At 44.1% G+C, this 22,142-nt stretch overlaps 1 protein-coding gene across 3 annotated transcripts in view; it reads left to right on the top strand.

Moving 5' to 3' along the window:
• PATJ (PATJ crumbs cell polarity complex component) overlaps positions 1–22,142 on the top strand; it is a 370,230-nt gene that overhangs the window by 150,200 nt on the left and 197,888 nt on the right. For all 3 annotated transcript variants that reach the window (XM_055139113.1, XM_055139112.1, XM_055139111.1), the window contains exons 26-27: positions 4,797–4,874; positions 7,977–8,076. In XM_055139113.1, coding sequence (XP_054995088.1) covers positions 4,797–4,874; positions 7,977–8,076 — 178 coding nt within the window. The remainder of the gene's footprint in view (positions 1–4,796; positions 4,875–7,976; positions 8,077–22,142) is intronic.

The raw sequence follows: 22,142 nt of genomic DNA, 5'->3' as shown, positions 1-22,142 counted from the left end.
TAGACCGTCCGTCTGGAACGAGAGCTGTGAACTGAATCAAGTCTGAGAAGTCTTTGCCATCCACTTCTGTTGTAAATTGGTTTTGTTTTATTTTGTTTGGTGGCCACAGTGGCAGTGCCCAGAGCTTACTCCTGGCTCTCTGCTGAAGCATCACCCTGGGGTCCGTATGAGGTGCGACCATTCTAAGGAACCAACGTCTGTCACATGCAAGGCCTTTCCCACTGTACCATCTCTCTAGGCCCTGCAATTCAGTTTCAGATCCTTATAATCTTGAGGGAGAGTCGAGGCGAACACTTCTGTTTCTGCAAACTGAGCTCAGCAGAAAAATTGAACTGATTGTTCGTTACTAAATGATACTCACTGGTAGCCACAATGAGCCAATCAAATGATGTATTTGTATGCCCTGCTTGGGAAAAAAAATAGCATTCAGAGCATGTAATTAGGTCATGAAGTCAATCTGGAAGGTCATGCTCTCGCTGGGCTGAGGTGGGGGATTTTCTCCTGGGTGACATGAGCAGTACCACTTCTTGCCACCATTCAGAAAAGGAAAATCCCCCCAGTACTTATCCCCCCAGGCTTATCCCCCATGCAGGGGTGCAGACGTTCTCATTGTGATTTGGTCCAGCAAGCACTGGCCTGTCTGTGTTTCTGCCAAGAGAACATGTTCAGGTGATGGTGTTAATTACTCTGTTCATGAATTGTCCCTTTTTTTTTTTTTTAGCACAAAGGGATTACTATTGAAGGAGGTGATGAATGGAATAAAATTTCCTGTCTTTGCAATATGCTGCTCTCTTTGGTCTACTTATTAATCCAAGAGGAACTGATTGTCATAGGATTAGAAATTAGAAGCAATAACTTTTACCAGTTTTTATTAAATTTTGGAATTTTCCACCAAAATCTCATTAGCAGTTATTTCCTATGTCAAAAGGAGCCTTGGTTACTTGAGAATTCTCTGTCAGCAGCACAATTTGAGTGATGGTGAATTTATTATACTTTTCCTTGAGTTGAGTTTTATATTACTTTTTATATTTGTATTTTTTAACAGCTACTTTGGGGATTATCACTAATATATTACCTTTTTGAGCTTTTTCTCCTGAATTTCTCAGTTGCATTTCTATTTTTTGTTTTGTTTTGGGGCTATACCTGACAATATTCAGAGGTCATTTCTAGCTCTGCGCTCAGGAATCGCTCCTGATGGGGCTTGGGATGACCAAGGTGGGATGCCAGGGTTCCAACCTGGGTTGGCCACATCCAAGGCAAATATTGTCTATACTGTCTCTCTGACTCCAGAAAAATGTATCTTAAATTACATTTAAAGGAAACTGCTTCTTGGTTTGTTTATTAACTATCAAAGACGGAGAGCAGAAAGTTTCTCTCGTTTTAGGAAAGAAAATCAGTTTTCTCTTATTATTCTGGTTAGTCATCAACTTTTATGCCAAGATTATTTGGGTTAGCCCCTTGAAGAACCTTTAAAAAATTGCTAATGGTGGTCAGAGAGATAGGATGGGGTATCGGGTTTGCCTTGCATGCAGCTGACCCTGCTTCCAGACCCAACACCACGTACCGTCCCCCAGCACTGCCAGGAGTGATCCCTGAGAACAGAACTAAGAATAAACCCGAGCATGGCTGAATGTGGCCCAAGAACAAATAAGCCAAATATCCTAATGACTGGGCTGGAGCGATAGCACAGCAGGTAGGGTGTTTGCTTGCATGCGGCTGACCCGGCTTCAATTCCTCCACCCCTCTTGGAGAGCCCGGCAAGCTACCGAGAGTATCCCGCCCGCACGGCAGAGCCTGGCAAGCTCCCCGTGGTGTATTTGATATGCCAAAAACAGTAACAACAAGTCTCACAATGGAGACGTTACTGGTGCCCGCTCGAGCAAATCGATGCTCAAGCGGATAACAGGATAACAGTGACAGTAATGATGATCCTAATGATTTTATATTTCCCCAAAGTATCCCATAGGTCCACCAGGAAAAATGAGCCATGAAATTTATGTATGAATGGATGGACATAGAGATTATCATGCTGAGTGAAATGAGTCGGAAGGAGAGGAACAGACATAGAATGACCACACTCATTTGTAGGATATGAAAAAAAAACCAGTATGAAACTAATGCCAAAGACAGTAGAAACAAGGGCCAGGATGACTGGTCTATGGTTGAAGCTTGCCACAGGTGGTGGTGGTGAGGAGTTAGGCAGTTAGGGTAAAGATGACGTGCATTCTCGGGGCTGGAGCGATAGCACAGCCGGTAGGGTGTTTGCTTTGCACACGGCCGACCCGGGTTTGATTCCCAGCATCCCATATGGTCCCTTGAGTACTGCCAGGAGCAATTCCTGAGTGCATGAGCCAGGAGTAACCCCTGTGTATCACCAGGAGTGACCTAAAAAGCAAAAAAAAAAGAAGATGGTGTGCATTCTAACAATGAATAAGAGAGTGGCGGCGGCGGCAGCGGTGTGGTCTCTCTCCTGCCCACCATGTGCGTTGGGTGGTCTCGAGCCGCTTCCCAGCCTGCTGCCACCACCAACGGACACATGAAGGAGGGAACAGGGCCACCAGGCTGATTTGTGATCAGTTGCCCTTTATTTCATTCTCCCTACACACCTGTTCCAGTCTCACTAATCTCCCCACCCTAGTTTCACACCGTCCCTCATTCCTGTTTCCTCCTGTCCCCCATGCTGGTCTCTCCAAGCTCCGTCTAGCTGCCTCCGTCATCTGCCCAACCTCCGAGCACTGGGGGTAGCAACCACTTCTAGGTGAGGTAGGACAATCGACATATGAAAGCCCTTCCTGATCTCCTGCAGCCAGGAGAGCCACTCAAGGGCAAAATACCCCTTACGGGTGTGTTTCTCCTTTCTTTAGTCCAAAACCATTTAAACAGTCATCTTAAATCTACTCTTAATAATATTAGGTATTTTGTATGGACACAGTAAGAGATACATTAAGCTTATAGAGTGGCTCTCTTGGGGACATCTCGTTATAGATCTCAGACTATGGTACTCAGGCCAGATTAGTCTTTTCTAACTCTAAGCAGGGTCCTCCTCCAGCTGTTACTCTTTGGATCACGAGAGAACTTGTCCATGACTGTGCTCTTAACTTATAGTTAAGTATTAAGGCTCTTGACCTGGCCCATTTTGATGCCAAGGTAGCTCATAGGTTGCCCTGGGTCCATCCGGTCCCTCATTGGGACCCTGATTTTGGGGTGCTTTTGAGACTTAAGTCAAGAACACAGATGCCAAGGAGTGAATATTATTCAGAGTCAATTAATTTGCAAGTTACAAAAGCATAGTATTAATTGTCTTCCTGTGTCTATACAAAAAGGACATTGCTCTGAGGTCGACTATGGAAAAGGATATAAGGGAAGGAGAAAAGCAGTATTTCACTTACAAATACAAATCAATAGTCTGATTTGGGGATAAAGGTGATTGAGTGGTTGGGGAGACAGAGCACAGAGAAGAGGTTAAAGATAAACACAGCGGAACGGGAGTGCCTCAGGAGCACTGTGATGGGTGTAATCCAATAAACCTAAGCTCCCTGTGGCCAGGGAGAAACAACAAACCAATGTTATCCTACAGATGGGGCTACTATGACAATGATAGCTGGAAATCAATTTGGACAAGAACTGAGTGCTGAAAGTGGGTAAAGGGATATACATGAGAACCTTTTAGCATATGTATTGCCTAGATGAAAAGGGAGAGAGGGGCTGGAGTGATAGCGCAGTGGGTAGGGTGTTTGCCTTGCACGCGGCTGACCCGGGTTCGATCCCCAGCATCCCATATGGTCCCCTGAGCACCACCAGGGGTAATTCCTGAGTACAGAGACAGAAGTGACCCCTGAGCATCGCTGGGTGTGACCCAAAAAGCAAAAAAAAAAAAAAAGAAAGAAAAAGGAAAAGGGAGAGAGACAGAGTGAAAGGGAAAGAGAGAGAAAGAGAAAAGAAAAAAGAAAAGTGCCTGCTATAGAGGCAGGCTGTGGTGGGGGTGGCGGTGTTTTGGGGAGAGAAACTGAGGACATTGGTGGTGGGAAATGTACACTGGCGAAGGGTGTTGGAACATTATATAACTGAAATCCAATCTGCAACTGTGTATCTCACAGTGATTCAGTTTAAACAAAAAAAGATATGCCATAGGTTTACAAAAAAAGAGATGAGTCAAGAAGTAATCTAAGCTCTCGGCACCATTCAGAATTAAAGTCATTGTACTAAATTGAACTGTTTTACTCATGTATAAACATTTATTGAATGCAGCTGTGATGTGTTCGGCCCTTCTCAGCACCAAGGTTATAAGTGATAAATAACAGTAAATTCTAGCTTCATTGAACAGATTCTGTCTTGGGGTGTAAATAGAGTTGTAATTCATCTTTGTGCTAACAGTGGTAGTGAAATATTTATTGAGTGTGCTCAAATGCACTAAAAAACAAAGGCAAACCAGGGTACAATAATGAATAAGGTAAATCTATCAAATAAATGGTGCCTCCTATGTCCTAAGAATTACCTAGAGTGTCCTCATATTTTGCAAAGTCAGGTATTTGGATGCAATAGGTATCATGACCTTGTTTTCATTCTTCATTTTCTTTTTCTAGGGCTACATACACAAACTTGTGAGCTGATGGTTCTTGATGATGGGGCATGTGTGCATGTGGACACACATTGTTTGCCTTGAATTTTACTTACTTGTCATATGTTGCATTTTTCGATGAAGTCACAGGGATAGTTAAGAAAAACATTATTGATAAATGTAGCTACTCTGAAATTTAAATGTTTCCTTTTTTTAATTTTCTCTGTGTATATATTAGATCATTCCGAATGCGCAGAACAAGGCCAACAGAATTACGAGTAATCAGGACCAAGGCACCCAGCAGAAAAGAGAAAAGGTAAATTAAACTTCTCAGCCTCTAAGAAAATGTTTTTGGTTTCCTTTTGCATATCTGAGTGGCAATTAATAAGAGTGGGTTAGTTGAGTGTCAAGGTAGAAAGACTTTATTTTTAATATTTCCATCCTGTAAATATAACGACTCTGGTGAGGACAAAGGTCAGCAGCCAGATGCAAAATAAGTGTATGTATGTTTGTCGCAAAGTACCACAGTCGTGTTGTTGTCTTGGCCTGTGTTTCCTGTCTACTCGACTGTTCTCTCCCAGAAAATACCACTCAAGACTTGGTTGTCCTGAGTGTTGAAAGCAGGGAAAGGGATATAGAGGAGAACCTTCCTGGCCATAGCACTCACATTTCTTCTCTCTGTCTCTCTGTCTCTGTCTCTGTCTCTGTCTCTGTCTCTCTCTCTCTCTCTCTCTCTCACACACACACACACAGACATCCACCACCATCCAACCTTCCATCTCCCGCTTGCCTCACACTCTGGCATTCACGTTTTTTCCCCAGTTACTTTGTTTCCTTAGACCTCGCTCCTCCTTCTGTGGTGATTACACATACCTGGTTGCAGTGTAGCCAGAAATTGCCGATGCCACCAGGTATTGTAGACAGCAGAGCAGCCAGGATCACACTCCTACATGTGGGAGACCAGGGATTTGGACTCATGACCATATGCTTGCAAGCTGGGCCTTCTAAACCACTATAGTCTTCCTCCAGGCCTCCGTCATTGTCATTTTATTTTTTTTTTTGCAGTTTTGGGTCACACCCAGCAATGCTGACACCCTGTTCTTGCCAACTTTGCCCAGATACTCCCTTCCGTGGGGCCTCATTTCAGGACCACTTTGCAAGGTTGGGTCTCATCTGCTCCAATGCCCATCACCGTGCTGCCGTGCTCCCCAGGGAGAGGCTGGCCCTGCCATCCCTCCCCTCCCATGCAGGAGAAAGGTTGACCCAGGTGTTGGGCAGCACATATGCAAATGAGAGATACCCAGACACCTTTTTTTTTCCTTTTTGGGTCACACCCGGCAATGCTCAGAGGTTACTCCTGACTCTGCACTCAGGAGCTCCTGACGGTGCTCGGTGGGACCATATGGGATGCTGGGAATCAAACCCAGGTAGGCCGAGTGCAAGGCAAATGCCCTACCCGCTGTGCTATTGCTGCAGCCCAGACACACTTATTTTATTCTTCTTGACAGTGTTGATAGAACTTGAATATCAGTTGCATACATAATGCTCTCCTCTATAATAGGGAAATGCTCCTAAGGAGCGTTCCCATTTCTGGATATTACTTTAAAAGCTGTCTCTCTGTCCTGAGTACTATCCCTTGGCCTAGAATGATCTAATCTGAGACGGTTTACTTAAAAAAAAAATTAATTTGCTTCTCTTACTCTCCGTTCAGTTCTCTGCAAAGGCTTTTGAAGCAGGACTTAAGGAGGCCTGTTGATCACATCTCTGTCTTGTTGTCTGAGAAGCACTTTGTGTCTGGCATCTTATCTGTCATCATCGCTCTGGCATTTTAAACCTTTTTGGATTTTCTACAATCAATGAAATTCTGCTTTGGGCGGGATATTCATTGTCTTAAATAGATTTAGGAGTAAGTTTTTCTTGATGGAATCTAAATAATGTTTTCTGTTTGGGAGGAATTTATTGTCTGTCTGACTGCTGTAATGTACAAACCCATTCATTTACCCAAGTCTATCCTGCCTATTGTGGTTTTGTCTTGGAAAGTGTAATTGAATGAACTTTATTGAAATCCCCATTTAAAAAAAAAAGCAACCTTAATCCAGTTAGTTGGGTATTTGCGGAGCACTTGGGTAGATCAGCTCTGGATTCTTTTTAGCAGCTTGGATTTCTCCTTAGAGGGCGCTACATTTGATTTTTTTTCAGACAACACTCAAGAAAATGTCTGTATTCTGGACTGGTAACCCAATGACTGAGGTTTATTCTTCTTTAGTTGGTTCTTATTGATGTACTATATTGTTTGGTGTCTAAATTTAAAGAATATTCATATAAAAATTTAAAAACTGGTTATAAATATTTCTCTTTTGGAAACATTAAACTGTGTGTTAATTGCCTGCAAAGAATAGATACTTTGTTAGTTTAAATAGATAAAAAAAACTAACAAACAGAAACTTTGTTAGTTTTTTCTTTTTAATTTTTATAAATTATTTCCTTTTATTGAATCACCATGAGCTACACAGTTACAAAATTGTTTAGGGTTGGGTTTCAGTTATACAATGTTCCAACACCTATCCCTTCACTAATGTACATTTCCCACCACCAATATTCATTTTCCCTCCTGCCCCCTCTCTACCTCTATGGCCAACATTTTTCTTCCCTCTCTCTCTCTCTCTCTCTCTCTCTCTCTCTCTCTCTCTCTCTCTCTCTCTCTCTCTCTCTCTCAATGTGAATCTTCTTGGTAGAAGACCCTTAACATGTCAAGTATTTTTTTTTAGAAATAGACAATATGCATGTTCTATACAGAAAGAAAAATGTAAATATGTAAATGATTATACAATTAATGCTTTGGGTGGCTTTCTTCCCTTAAATTCATTTTGGAAACTTCTTTCATTTGAATTAGTTGACTAGTAATAGAAAATTAAGCTTTACAGCATCCAGGAGATATTCTCTCACTCAGGACAAGAAGTGCTCTCTTCAAAATAGATCAATATGGGGCTGGACCGATAGCAAAGTGGGTAAGGCCTTTGCCTTGCACGCAGCCAACCTGGGTTCAATTCCCAGCATCCCATATGGCCCCCTGAGCACTGCCAGGAGTAATTCCTGAGGGCAGAGCCAAGAGTAATTCCTGTGCTTCACTGGGTGTGACCCAAAAAGCAATAAACAAACAAACAAATAAAAGAGATCAGTAGTCTGAGGTGAAGTTTTTTGAATAAACTCCTGTTTTGTATACTGTCATCTTAGCTTGAGTCACTTTCACATAGCAATCAGCACCTAAGAAAATCGATTCTATTTGTTGTGAAGCATTCTGCCTCAAGTTGGGTGAGCTCCAGATATCTCCAGATTACCTTTTTGTCCCGATTGTCTTTGAGCAAGGGGCAGATTCCTGCAAACACACTAACTCCTCTCTCAAATTTTGCAACTTCAGAGACGGGGAGCTGCACCACCGCCCATGAAACTGCCGCCACCGTACAGAGCTCTGTCTGATGACAGCGAGGACAATGAGGAGGAATATGCATTTACCAACAGTGAGTTCCTTTTCTTCAGTGGGGGGTGGATGCAGAGTTCAGTCAGTGACGTTTCCGTGATTGCGGTAACTGGTCAGAGCTGAAGTTGTGGGTTCTTAGAGTGTGAGACCCTTTCCTGTTGAAAAAGGAAAGTAACATCTGAATTGTGGTGATCTTCTTTGCCAAAGCTTTTTTTTTTTTTTTCTTTTTGAGTCACACCTGGCGATGCACAGGGGTTACTCCTGGCTCTGCACTCAGGAATCACCCCTGGTGGTGCTCAGAGGACCATATGGGATGATGGGAATCAAACCCGGGTTGGCTGCATGCAAGGCAAACGCTAGAGCCTATTGCTCCAGCCCCAGCTTTTCTCTTTCACATGAGAAAAACATTAGTGGGGCTCTCAAAAGGCCAGTGGGTTGGGCACAATTTTCTAAGTAAAAAAAAATTTTTTTTTTTGCTTTCTGGGTCACACCTGCTGATGCTCAGGGGTTATTCCTCACTTTGCACTCAAGAATTACTCCCGGTGGTGCTTGCGGGACCATATGGGATGTGAGGGATGGAACCTGGGTTGGCCACACATAAGACAAATGCCCTACCCACTGTACTAGCACTCTGGCCCCATTTGGGAATGATTTATCTCTACTCTCTCCTAGTCTGACTGTTTGGGTTTGAATGCAGAAATGCTACGAAGTCATTGAAATTGAAATTGGGCCCTTAAATTTGAGCTGACTGTAGTTGGCTGCTCTTAGTACTTGCCTTGCTCAGTTGGGTGGTAATGTTGCTAATGCAAAATTTGACAAATCCCCCCACATAACAGTTCTGCTAGACTTTCTTTCGTGCTTTTCTTTTGCATTAGCTGTATCAAATGTACATTTTATAAATGTACTTTTGTACATAAAGTGATAGCACAGCAGGGTAGGGCATTTGCCTTTCATGTGGCCGACCCAGGTTCGATTCCTTCGTCCCTCTCAGAGAGCCCGGCAAGCTACTGAGAGTACTTTGTCCGCATGGCAAAGCCTGGCAAGCTACCTGTGGCATTTTTGATATGTCAAAAACAGTAACAAGTCTCACAATGGAGACATTACTGGCGCCCACTCGAGCAAATTGATAAGCAACAGGATGACAGTGATACAGATAGTGATACAGTGATTGAACATATTGTACATATTCTTTAAAAAAAATTTACATTTCTTCTGTGCATGTAAAGTATTTATAGTTAGATCTGATTGCTGTTGCAAAGGTAATTTCTTTTAGAGGAGAGGAAAATGTTCTAAAACTGGATTGTGATGGTTGCATAGTTTAGAAATATGCTAAAAGCCATATTTTTTTTTAATTAAATTTATTTATTTTTAATTAGAGAATCACCGTGAGGGTACAGTTACAGATTTATACACTTTTGTGCTTATACTTCCCTCATACAAAGTTTGGGAACCCATCCCTTCACCAGTGCCCATTCTCCACCACCCGTAAACCCAGTGTCCCTCCCACCCTCCCCAAACCCATCTCCCCCCCACCCCACCCTGCCACTGTGGCAAGGCATTCCCTTCTGTTCTCTCTCTCTAATTAGCTGTTGTGGTTTGCAATAAAGGTGTTGGGTGGCCGCTGTGCTCAGTCTCTAGCCCTCATTCAGCCCGCAACTCCCTTCCCCCACATGGCCTTCGACTACAATGTAGTTGGTGATCGCTTCTCTGAGTTGACCTTTCCCCGGAACGTGAGGCCAGCCTCGAAGCCATGGAGTCAACCTCCTGGTACTTATTTCTACAGTTCTTGGGTGTTAGTCTCCCACTCTGTTATTCTATATACCATAGATGAGTGCAATCTTTCTATGTCTGTCTCTCTCTTTCTGACTCATTTCACTCAGCATGAAACTTTTCATGCCCATCCACTTGACTACAAAATTCTTGACCTCCTTTTTTCTGACAGCTGCATAGTATTCCATTGTATAGATGTACCAAAGTTTCCTCAACCAGTCATCCATTCTGGGGCATTCGGGTTTTTTCCAGATTCTGGCTATTGTAAACAGTGCTGCGATGAACATACATGTGCAAATGTTGTTTCGATTGTACTTTTTTGCCTCTCTGGGATATATTCCCAGCAGTGGTATTGCTGGGTCAAATGGGAATTCAATATCTAATTTTTTGAGAGTCGTCCAAATTGTTTTCCAGAAGGGCTGAACCAGTCGGCATTCCCACCAGCAGTGAAGAAGGGTCCCTTTCTCCCCACATCCTCTCCAACAGCGGTTGCTTTTGTTCTTTTGGATGTGTGCTAGTCTCTGTGGTGTGAGGTGGTATCTCAAAGTTGTTTTGATCTGCATCTCTCTGATGATTAGTGATGCAGAGCACTTTTTCATGTGCCTTTTGGCCATTCGTATTTCTTCCTTGGTAAAGTTTCTGTTCATTTCTTCGCCCCATTTTTTGATGGGGTTGGATGTTTTCTTCTTGTGGAGTTCAACCAGTGCTTTATATACCATTGATATCAACCCCTTATCTGATGGGTATTGTGTAAATATCCTTTCCCATTCTGTGGATAGTCTTTGTATTTTGGTCACTGTATCTCTTGCGGTGCAGAAGCTTTTTAGTTTGATGTAGTCCCATTTGTTGATCTCTGTTTTTACTAGATTGCTTAGTTCCGTGTCACCTTTGAAGATACCTTTATCTTCAATATCGTGGAGGGTTTTGCCGACCTTGTCTTCAATGTACCTTATGGTTTGTGGTCTAATGTTGAGGTCTTTAATCCATTTTGATCTGACTTTTGTGCATGGTGTCAGGTCAAGGTCTAAACCCATTTTTTTGCATGTGGTTGTCCAGTTGTGCCAGCACCATTTGTTAAAGAGGCTTTCCTTGCTCCACTTCACATCTCTTGCTCCCTTATCAAAGATTAGATGGTCATACATTTGGGGTTGTGTGTAGGGATATTCCACCCTGTTCCATTGGTCTACGGCTCTGCCTTTGTTCCAGTACCATGCTGTTTTAATTGTTACTGCTTTGTAGTAAAGTTTGAGGTTGGGGATGGTGATGCCTCCCATCATCTTTTTCCCAAGAATTGTTTTAGCTATCCTTGGACGTTTGTTATTCCATATGAATTTTAGGATTGCTTGATCCATTTCTTTGAAGAATGTCATGGGTATACTTATAGGGATCGCATTGAATCTGTATAATGCTTTAGGGAGTATTGCCATTTTGACAACATTGATTCTCCCTATCCACGAGCAGGGTATATGTTTCCATTTCCTCATGTCCTCTTTGATTTCATGGAGTAGCGTTATGTAGTTTTCTTTGTAAAGGTCTTTTACTTCCTTGGTTAAGCTGATTCCGAGGTACCTGATTTTCTGGGGCACGATTGTGAATGGGATTGCTTTTTTCATGTCCCTTTCCTCTGCCTCATTGTTTGCATATATGAAGGCCATGGATTTTTGGGTATTGATTTTGTAGCCTGCAACTTTACTGTATAAGTCTATTGTTTCTAAGAGTTTCTTAGTAGAGGTTTTAGGCTTCTCTAGATATAGTATCATGTCGTCTGCAAATAGTGAGAGTTTGATTTCTTCCCTTCCTATCTGGATGCCCTTAATCTCTTTTTCTTGTCTAATAGCTATCGCAAGTACTTCCAGTACTATATTGAAGAGGAGTGGTGAGAGTGGGCATCCTTGTCTTGTGCCTGATCTCAGAGGAAAGGCCCTTAGTTTTTCCCCGTTGAGGATAATGCTTGCCGTAGGCTTGTGATAGATGGCTTCGACTATCTTGAGGAAAGTTCCTCCAAACCCCATTTTGGCGAGGGTTTTCATCATGAAAGGATGTTGGATCTTGTCAAATGCTTTCTCTGCATCTATTGATATGATCATATGGTTTTTATCTTTACTTTTGTTGATATGCTGGATTATGTTGATTGATTTCCGAATGTTAAACCATCCTTGCATCCCTGGGATGAATCCCACTTGGTCGTGATGTATGATCTTTTTGATGAGTTGTTGGATCCTATTTGCTAGTATTTTGTTGAGGATCTTCGCATCGGTGTTCATCAGGGAAATTGGTCTGTAATTTTCTTTCTTAGTGGTGTCTTTGTTTGTAAAAGCCATATTTTTATATGACTTAAAAGCGGAGGTTTGTTTGGGGTTTTTTTTGGCAGTGGGTGCACCTGGTGATGCTCAGGTGTTACTTACTCCTGGCTCTGTACTCAGGAATGACCCCTGGATGTGCTTCAGGGACTGTATTGGATGCCAGGGGTTGAACCCAGTCATCCATATGCAAGGCAAATGCCTTCCCCACTGGACTGTCGCCGATCCACGATTTCTGGGGTCTACGACTCCCACATTTGCTTGGTTGTGGGGAAAGCTGGACTACACACGTGGCTAAGACTGTCCTCAGCCTATTCCACTGCTCAGTCATCAGGTCAGGGACGAGCTGCATAACCTCTTCTTGGTACACACTTGCCTATCTCTATGGGGACGGGGCACGCCTGGTAATGACCTGCCTCACAAGATTGCTGTGGGAGTGCAGGAGGAAGGTTCGCCGGGAACGGGGTAGAGAAGTCCTGTCGTGAGAGTCAGCACTCTGCGTCAGCAGGCGGCAGGTGCTTCCTGCGTTATTACTAGTGCAGTCAACCAAATTGCATGGCACTTTGAATGACACATATAGAGAAACTGTTGCACAGAGGAATGAAAGTGTGTGTCTAAAGTTCACCACTAGCAAATAGTGGAAATGGGGTTTAAACCCAGGCACTTCACTCCAGAGACCGGCTTACTCTGATTTCTTAAAAACCTATCACTCTGCAGGGGCTGGAGAGATAGCACAGCGGGTAGGGCGTTTGCCTTGCACGCAGCCAACCCGGGTTCAAATCCCAGCATCCCATATGGTCCCCTGAGCACGGCCAGGGGTAATTCCTGAGTGCAGAGCCAGGAGTAACCCCTGTGCATCGCCAGGTGTGACCCAAAAAGCAAAAAAAAAAAAAAAAAAAACAAACCTATCACTCTGCAGAAGTTGGTATTATAGGGGCCAGAAAGATAATACAGAGGTTAAGACACTTGCCTGGCATGTGGGTGACCCCCTCCCCCCCTCAGATATCTGGCACCACATATGAGCCCCTCAGTACAGCCAAGGATCTCTCCTGAGCACGGAGCTGTATCTCTGTGTCACCCCTGTATCTCTGGTGCCACAAGTGTGTGCAGTAGCAGCTGTGTCCCCCAAGTCACACGCAGATGTGTTCATAAATGTTTAAGATGCAGATTCTGTGATTTTTAGGGAGACTCAAAAAGGAGACTGATTTACGCGGGATGCAGAAAAGAATGTTGTGTATCTAAGGCATCCTCTCTCTGACTTTTAATGCATTCTATCCTACTGGATTTGGGTGTGGAGGGAATTTTCTTGCTTGCTTGGGGACCTCACTGCATGGTGCTCAGGGGTTTCTTCTAGCTCGGAGCTCAGGAATGCTCCCGGAAGTGTTTAGGGGACTGTTTCATGCTGGGAGCAAACCTGGGGCTCCTGCGAACATTCTCTCCAGCCCTCCAGAAATTGTGGATCAGCGACAATCCAGTGGGGAAGGCCTCTCCTTACTCCCAGGAAGCTTACTTAGACTGCGAATCTGACTATTTTCTCTCTTCATTTTGCTCCCAATATTTTCCTTCCCTGAGCATATTTCTGTTCCCATTTTACAGCCCAATGCTCGTGTTTCTAATCCTTTCTGGTAGAGTGTGACCTGTATGAGTTTTTAAGATGGCTCACATTTAAATTGTAGGTGAGTCTAAAACCTTTAGATTTCTTTTATAAATGGGTCCTGTGAGCTTTTCCTTCTAGCTTTACTTATCAAATAAATATTCTGCGCATCCATCCAAAATTGAAAATAGATTGGTTCTCTGTTTTTAACAGGTTCTTATTGTCCCAAGATGAAGAATTTCTTTTAAAACTGTATCAAGTCAAGAAATGTTTATATAGTGGCTGTCCTCAGTGGGCAAGCATTTTGTAGGTCTGGGAAAGCATCAGGGAACAAAATCTCTTCTTTCAACGAACTTATCTTTTGTTGTTGTTGTTGTGTGTGTATGTGTGTGTTTTGGTCCACATTTAGTGGTTCTCAAGCTTATTTTTGGCTTTATGCTCAGTAATTACTCCTAGCAGTGCTTGAAGAACTATATGGGCTGATGGGGATCAAACCCAGGTGCACAAGTTATAAGCACCTTCCCCCTGAACAATCAATGAGTTTGTCTTTTAGAAAGCAGGAAGATTAACAACAGTAGGATAGTTTCAGTATTAATAAGTGTGGTGAACACAGAGAAATAAACCAAGTTGGTATGTGAATAAATGACATGGATGAGTAAACATTATGTAAAATGGTAAAGGGGCTGCACTCATTTGTGGAGTATAGAATAATATCACATGAGGCTGACACCCAAGGACAGTAGATACAAGGGCCAGGAGAATTTCCCCATAGCTTGGAGACTGCTTCATGAGCAGGGGGGAGAAGGCAAATGGCAAATGGAATAGAGAAGAGATCACTAAGAAAATGATGGCTAGAGGAATCAGTCGGGATGGGAGATGCATGCTGAAAGTAGATAATGGACCAAACACGATGACCTCTCAGTGTCTGTCTGTGTTTCAAGCCGTAATGCCCAAAAGAAGAGAGTATGGTGAATATTGTCTGCCATGGAGGCAGGGGGAGGGCGGGAAAGGGGTGTTACCGAGGATATTGGTGGTGGGGAATGTGCACTGGTGGAGGGATGGGTGTTTGATCATTGTGTGATTGTAACCCACACATGAAAGCTTGTAACTGTCTCACGGTGATTCAATAATTTTTTTAAAAAAATGGTAAAGGGAGCCAAGAAGGAAACAGATATATAAGTGTTGACTTGTATTGCTAACAAAAATGTCAGGTTTCTGTGAAGAATATCTGTATTTCTGACTGCCTGATGACCATCCTGCAGCTCAGGGGCCACCAGGGCTACGCCTGGCAGTGCTTGGAAATCACTTGGTGTTGGAATCAAACTCAGAACCTACCCAGACCTGTACTTGGACTGTCTCCCCACCTCTTTTACCTGCTCTTAATTGTCTCTGGATCAAAGTTACAACTACCATATGAAGGGTGGGAGCAATCAGACATCGGGTAGAACTGTTTGCCTTGTGCCCAGCTAATCCAGGTTCAATCCTTAGCATCCCATGTGGTCCCCTGAGAGCCACCAGGAGTATTTCCTGAGGGCAGAGCCAGGAATGAACCTTGAGCATAGCTGGGTGTCCTCCCCCTGCCACCCCTCTTGCTGTTAAATGATTCTGTCGCTTTTCATTCCCATGGAATTTTTATGTTATAGACTTGATGTTATATTTTGCCTTTATTGCTCCCAGTGTGAGAAAAATACACAGGACAAATTTAAAAGAAAGGTTGATGACCCAAATCAAATTCTAAATCTAAAAATAGAGGCCAGGGGACAGTACAGGGAGAAGGTGCTTGTCCTTCTTGGCCAAGCGTGGGTTGATCCCCAGCACTGCACAGGTGCCCTGAACACTGACCAAAAGTCACTCCTGAACACTGAGCCAAGTATAGCCCCTGAACACTGATCTGGCACAAAGTCAAAAAATATTAACATATGGTTTCTTAAATTATGTATAAAATTAATGCTTAATGCAAACATGTTCTTGCCTGAGTCCTACCAATCATAAGAATCCATGTTCTTGGGGCTGAAGTGATAGAACAGCGGATAGGGCATTTGCCTTGCATGGGGACGACCCGGGTTCGATTCCCAGCATCCCATATGGTTCCCTGAGCACTGCCATGGGTAATTCCTGAGTGCAGAGCAAAGAGTAACCCCTGTGCATTGCTGGGTATGACCCAAAAAGCAAAAAAAAAAAAAAAAGAATTTATGTTCTTTTGTCACATTTATGTTTATGACATATTGCTTGATACACCAAGGTTATAATATTCTTTGTAGACTTTTGTTGTTGCTATGGGGACCATACCCAGGGGAACTCTGCCCAGGGACCCACTTGCCAGGGGCTCTGCCCCTTGAGCCTCATTCCTCGCCCCATGGCTATATTTTTCAATATTCATACTCACTGTCTCTCTGCTATCTTATATAAATTTTCAAACTTCAATTTAAAATTTGTTGTGTTTTGTTTTGGGGCCACACCTGGCACTGCTCAGGGCTCTGTGCTCGAGGATCACTCCTCGTGGGGCTCTGAGGAATATATGGGGTAGTACTGTCATCTCTTTGTTCATTGATTTGCTTGAGTGAGCACCAGTAATGTCTCCATTGTGAGACTTGTTACTGTTTTTGGCATATCAGATGCGCCACGGGTAGCTTTCCAGGCTCTGCTGTGCGGGCAAGATACTCTCGTAGCTTGCCGGGCTCTCAGAGAGGGACCAAGGAATCGAACCCAGGTCAGCCGCGTGCAAGGCAAACACCCTACCCGCTGTGTACATGGGGTAACAGGGACCAAACCCAGGTTGGCTGCTATACTAATCTCTGACCTCCAAGCTTTATTTTTTGATGCAAAACAGCAGCTTTCATTCTCATTTTTATAGTATGCTAAGTATTTTATAGTATGTTAATAATAAACATGTATACCTTGATTGAATTTTAGGATATCGAGCACAAAAAGAAAATTTATGCTCCAAATTACATCATGATTGCTAATCTAGGTACTAAAAATAAATCAAAATCTTATTTTAATGTCTGCCTTGTTTAAATTTTTACCATTTGTAATTTGGCTTTATTTTAATCCAAGCTGCCTCAGAATTATTGCCTTTGTATTAATTCAAACCGCGTTCAGAGAAAAGCTTTGATTAAAAAAAAAGAAAATCCAACCTTCCACTTTCAATTTTATTTAACCCACTTGAATATTGTCTAACAGAATATGTCTAATTTGGAAGAAAAAGTGCTCTTTATCTAAAAGCCCAATAATAAGAAAAGAAGCAACCCAGTTGTTTAAAATGGATAACATTTTAAATGACATTTCACCAAAGGCTAATAAAATAGCCAATAAGCACATGAAGAAAATGCCCAACATTACTGATGGAAAACAGCTAGGAAAATGTAAAACCAGTGCACCTCCTTGAGAATGGCCGTAATATAATACAGGCCCATTTATCGCAATAAACATGGGCCGGGTGAGTTTTATGCGAAGGGAAATAAGTCAGGTAGAGAGGACAGATAATGTACAATTTTACTCAGCCACAGACTCTAAAGAAACAAAGCAAGGGCCAGAGTGCTAGAACAGTCATGTCTAAGTCGCTTGCCTTGCATGTGGCCAACCTCAGTTCCATCTTCAGCACTAAATATGGTCCCCCAAGCATTGCCAGTTGTGATCTCTGAGCACAGAGCCAGAACTAAACCTTAAGCACTGCAGGGCATGGCCCAAAAACCAAAAAGGGAAGTCACAGTCATAGTCACAGTCATCCCATTGCTCATCGATTTGCTCAAGCAGGCACCAGTAACGTTTCATGGTGAGACTTGTTGTTACTGTTTTTGGCATATCGAATACACCACGGGGAGCTTGCCAGGCTCTGTTGTGCGGGTGCGATACTCTTGGTAGCTTGCCGGGCTCTCCGAGGGGGCAGAGGAATCAAACACGGGTCCGCTGCGTGCAAGGTGAATGCCTTACTGCTGTGCTATCGCTCCAGCCCAAAAAGGGAAGACCAAAAGAAAAAACAAAAACAAAAACAAAACACCCCCCAGAAAGCCCCAAAGCAATAAATACATAAAACAAAAGCGAACTCTTAGATGCGGAGAAGGCTGGGCGGTTATTAGAAGGGAGGAGAGCTGGGTGGCGGTGAAATGGACAGGGGGTCCACGCTTTCTGACATTAGTGGCAATCACAGTATAATATTCACACTTGTCAGGACGTCAGGTTGTAATGCTGTATGACACAAGACTACAAGATAACATCTACTGCTGGAACCCCTCAGGAACCTTCTGCCGACTGGCAGGAACATAACAGAGTGCAGCCACCTTGGGAAAAAAAATTAATCTGTTTTTCTTAAAAATTTAAACAGGGGGTCTGGAGTGATAGCACAGCAGGTAGGGTGTTTGCCTTGCACGTGGCCAACCCGGGTTCGATCCCCAGCATCCCATATGGTCCCCTGAGCACCGCCAGGGGTAATTCTGAGTGCAGAGCCAGGAGTGACCCCTGTGCATCTGCCGGGTGTGACTCAAAAAGCAATAAATAAATAAACAAACAAACAGGTCCTGGAGAGATAGTACAGTGGGTAGGGCATTTGCCTTAGCTATGCTGACCCAGGTTCAATCCCTGCCATCCCATAGATCCTCAGGGTATGTTCTCTTCACCCCTCCCCACCCCTGCCTCCCCCCAAAAAGCCCTAAACAAACAACTAAACAGAAGTTTGGGATTTTACTCCCAAATCTCTGTCCCTGGCAGCATTACTCCTGGTGAGCAGTGCCGTGGCCTGGTTAGTGGAGAAGCAAGGTGCATGTCCATTCTGTGAAATAGTGATGAGAGCAAGCGGATAGGTCATTTTACCTGTCCATTATGCTAAATAAGGGAAGAATGACAACACATACTACTTAATGTTCCGTTTCTATACAGTCTCCCTCCCCCCATACCCCAATGGAAACACAGCTATAGTTAAAATGTATTTGATGTTTGCCAGGGTCGGGGCTGGGATCTGGCTCTGTGGTACAGTGGAGGAGGTTTCAACTGGATTGTGGTGATGGTTGCACCCTGTCACTTTACATAAATGAATGAGCTGGCCGTTGTCAGTGGGTACATTCTATGATAATTATAATTATTATCATTGTCATTGTAGTTGTTAGTATACCAAATAAAGAGGTTCAATTTGCCTCTGGGTTTAGTAGCACTTTACATTAACACATCACACGTATCTAGTTAAATTCTTGTTAACTAGGACGACAGCGAAGGGGTGAAGGGGTGCAGCAAATCTCCAATAGCTCCAAAGAAGGGAACGAAAGTGTCTGTTTCTGGTGGTGAGAGTCTTCCCAAGCAGTGCTCTGAACACCCAGGACCCTCCCGTGATTCTTGCCAACGAGCCAAGGGTCCGAGGATGCAGTGCTGTACAACTCCGGGGCGCCATGCCGGGATCACCACAGATTACCTGGGCCACCCCAGAGCTGCTTTGGGACCCCCTAGGGTCCCACCTGCCAGTGCTCAAGGGCTATGTGGTCTGCCCCTGTTGATGCTCAGGGTACCTTGTGGTGCCAGAGATCAAACTGGGGTCAGCTGCATGCAAGGCCTGCCTCCTAACCGCTGAACTATCATCTTGGCCCCTGAGAGCGTCTCAGTCTAGGTCTTCCTCGAGAGTTGTAGGAGTTGGGAATGATACAGCTCAGCGGCTGTAACTAATTGAACACTTGTATGTCCTGAGACCAGCCAAACCACAAAATCACCTATCATCAAAACCAGACCTAGAACTCAGGTTTTCTTTGGTATTGGGGGGGTCACATTTAGACTGCCCCTTTACATCTGTTCTTCCATCCCACAATGCCAGTTTTTTTTCTTTTTGAAGAGAAGTCAGACTAGAGATCCACAAAAATTTATTGAGCAACTAGTTAGTTATTTTATGTAAACAATGCTTTTCATCTGGGTGGTTGCTGCCTTACCAACAGATGTCACTGCAAACAGCAGCAATTGTACCCAAGGATTTGAAGAGTGTTAAGATTGTTTGCCTCCAAGAAAGCAAAGGGCATTCATTCTTCAGTGGCTGCTAATGCTTTCTCACAGTTCCCTTTACTAAATAGGTGAATTTTCTTGATCTGTCTGATTTTGCTTTTGGCTATGCAAAATAGGAGAGAAAAGATTCAGATACAAAGATTAACATGTCGTTGAATTTGGTTACATGACTTCTTTTTCCCCCTTTCCGATAGGCACCATTCCTTCTCTGAACCTATTTGTGATTTATTAAATAAGTGAAAATATTTTTAAAATTATTTATTAATTAAATCACAGTAGTGAGATACACCGTTACAAAGTTGTTGATGATTGAGTTTCAGTCATATAATTTTCCAGCACCTGGACAAATTACATTTTTTATCATAGCCCTCTAATTTCTATAATTGGAGGTGGGTGAACATTCTTCTCTTTTACAAAACAGAAATTTAGTTTTATTTGGGAGGCCACAGTCAGTGGTGCTCAGGCCTTACCCCGTCTCTGTGCTCAGTGATAAGTCCTGGCAGGGCTTGGGGGCCATGGGGTGTGCTTGCTAGGAGGTGCTTTACCTGCTGTGCTGTCTCTCCTCTCTTTTGGTTGTGAGTATGTATTCTGAGTACTTCTGAAATTGACACCCCTGATAAAATTTTGATGCATATTTTTCTAACAAACAACCTAGTTGTATGGTTTGAGTTCTTTCGCATAGACTATAAATTGTGCTCTGTTCTTTGCTTTTTTATATAACCCACCTATAAGATTAGTGACCAGAGAGATGCATTTCTATTCTTCCTTTCACAGAGAAAGAATCATGTATTGACTGTAGATCAGTTTTCAGGTGCGCTGGGGGTTTTGTGTGGAGGGGGGGTGGGGGTAGCATTATGAGTCAAGTTTTAAGAAACCTCAACTAAGATGCCGATGATTTCTTTGAAAACTTCCTCTTCATAAATAATTTTTTGGTGCAGCCTTGACTGCTTAAATTGAATCTTTACTGCACAGAGAATGTTGCTGAGACACAGATGAATCTCTCTAGGGATGCGCTCGCTCCGTGCAGCTCAGCGCACCAGCTTCTTTGTTACAGGAATGATTGGATGCTGTGAGCATCGAGCAGAGTTAAGTTGATGACTGTCGTCCCTCACCTCGGACTGGCTGAAATCCCTGCTGCTTCATTGTCATCTGCATTAGAAAGCAGCCCGGAGTGGGGTAGGGGGGTGTGTGCGCGCGCGAGGCATCCTTGTTTCCCAGCTGGCCAAAGCAAGGTCGCTACACCGGTTACTTACTGAAGCCGGCCTCCCAGAAACCGGCGTTTTCCCTGGCGCTGTCATCCCGCTCCCAGCTGGGTGAGTGCGACCATCCATCGGCAGCGATCACGGCTTCTGCCTCTCCCGGGCTTCTCTCCCCGTCTGATGGGAGGAGGCGATTCGCTGGAGGGGCAGCTTGAAATGAGCTTAATGAATTGCTCCTCCTGGTAGCACTGGACTGACGGCTTGCCTGGGAGGAGAATAAGATCCAAGGGAGGGAGGGTGAGGAGTGGGGCCCAAGGTCGGCAGAAGAGAGAGGACAGATTCACTGCTGAAGAGCTCGGCTGTTCACTTGCGGACTACTGCTTCTCAAGAATGCAGCAGCATCCCTGAAGGGAACTCGGCTCCAGCCATGGTCCAAGGGGGCTTCCCAGGTAAGCGCTGTGCACCACCGGCCCCAGTGCAGTCTCCCCGGGCTTCCGGTATGGTGCAGAAAGACTCAGGTGGGGAGCTCAGGCATGGATCTTAAGTGGCAGCGTAAGGGGTCAGACGCCCGTGCGGGGCCACTGCCTTAGAAACCGACTGCTGGACCACGGTCCTTCCTGTGGACTCGAGTTGGCGTTGCCTCCGGGATGTCTCTGAAAGTAAAGCATCAGCCTGTCAAGGATCTCCCGGTAGTTTCCGTGCCAACCTTCTGAAGCACGGCGTTCCTGTGCCACCCTCCGCTGTCGGTATTTGGTTAAGTGGGAACCCATCTGCTGGGCACTCCTTATCGTCGCTGGTAGCTGGGACTTCACCTATAATCAGAGGGTCAGGTGATAGACACCGGCACCGGTTTCATTTTTTAGAAATGAAACCGTTTGTTAAAATTCAGCCATTTGTTCTAGCAGAAAGCAGAAGAGAAGGAAATCCTAGCAGAAAACAAAAGGCTGCCCCCTGGGCTCCAAAGCACCTGGGAAAGGCTCTGTCTGCCTTGAGTGAGGTTCCCTCCATCTCCACTTGCCAATGCAGTTTCCCCATAGGTGGGCGCTCGGGCTGCAGCTGTTACCAGGGACCTCCCTGTGCAGTTCTCGAACCCATTGCTAGCTAGGTGGAAGCATTCCCTTCAGGACGTGCAGACTGTCTGCTTTTGCCTGACTTTTAGTAAATCCCTTTGCTTAACCTCAGTGCTCCCTTGGATCCAAGGAAGATACAGGATGTTTAGAAGCAAGATGCAGTGTTAAGTCAGCCTCGGGGTCCCCTTTTCCAAGCA

Source organism: Sorex araneus, chromosome 5, assembly GCF_027595985.1.
Source record: "Sorex araneus isolate mSorAra2 chromosome 5, mSorAra2.pri, whole genome shotgun sequence".
In the NCBI taxonomy this organism is placed as follows: Eukaryota; Metazoa; Chordata; class Mammalia; order Eulipotyphla; family Soricidae; genus Sorex; species Sorex araneus.
The sequence above is the reverse complement of the archived record's forward strand: the minus strand, read 5'-3'. Positions and strand labels throughout refer to the sequence as shown.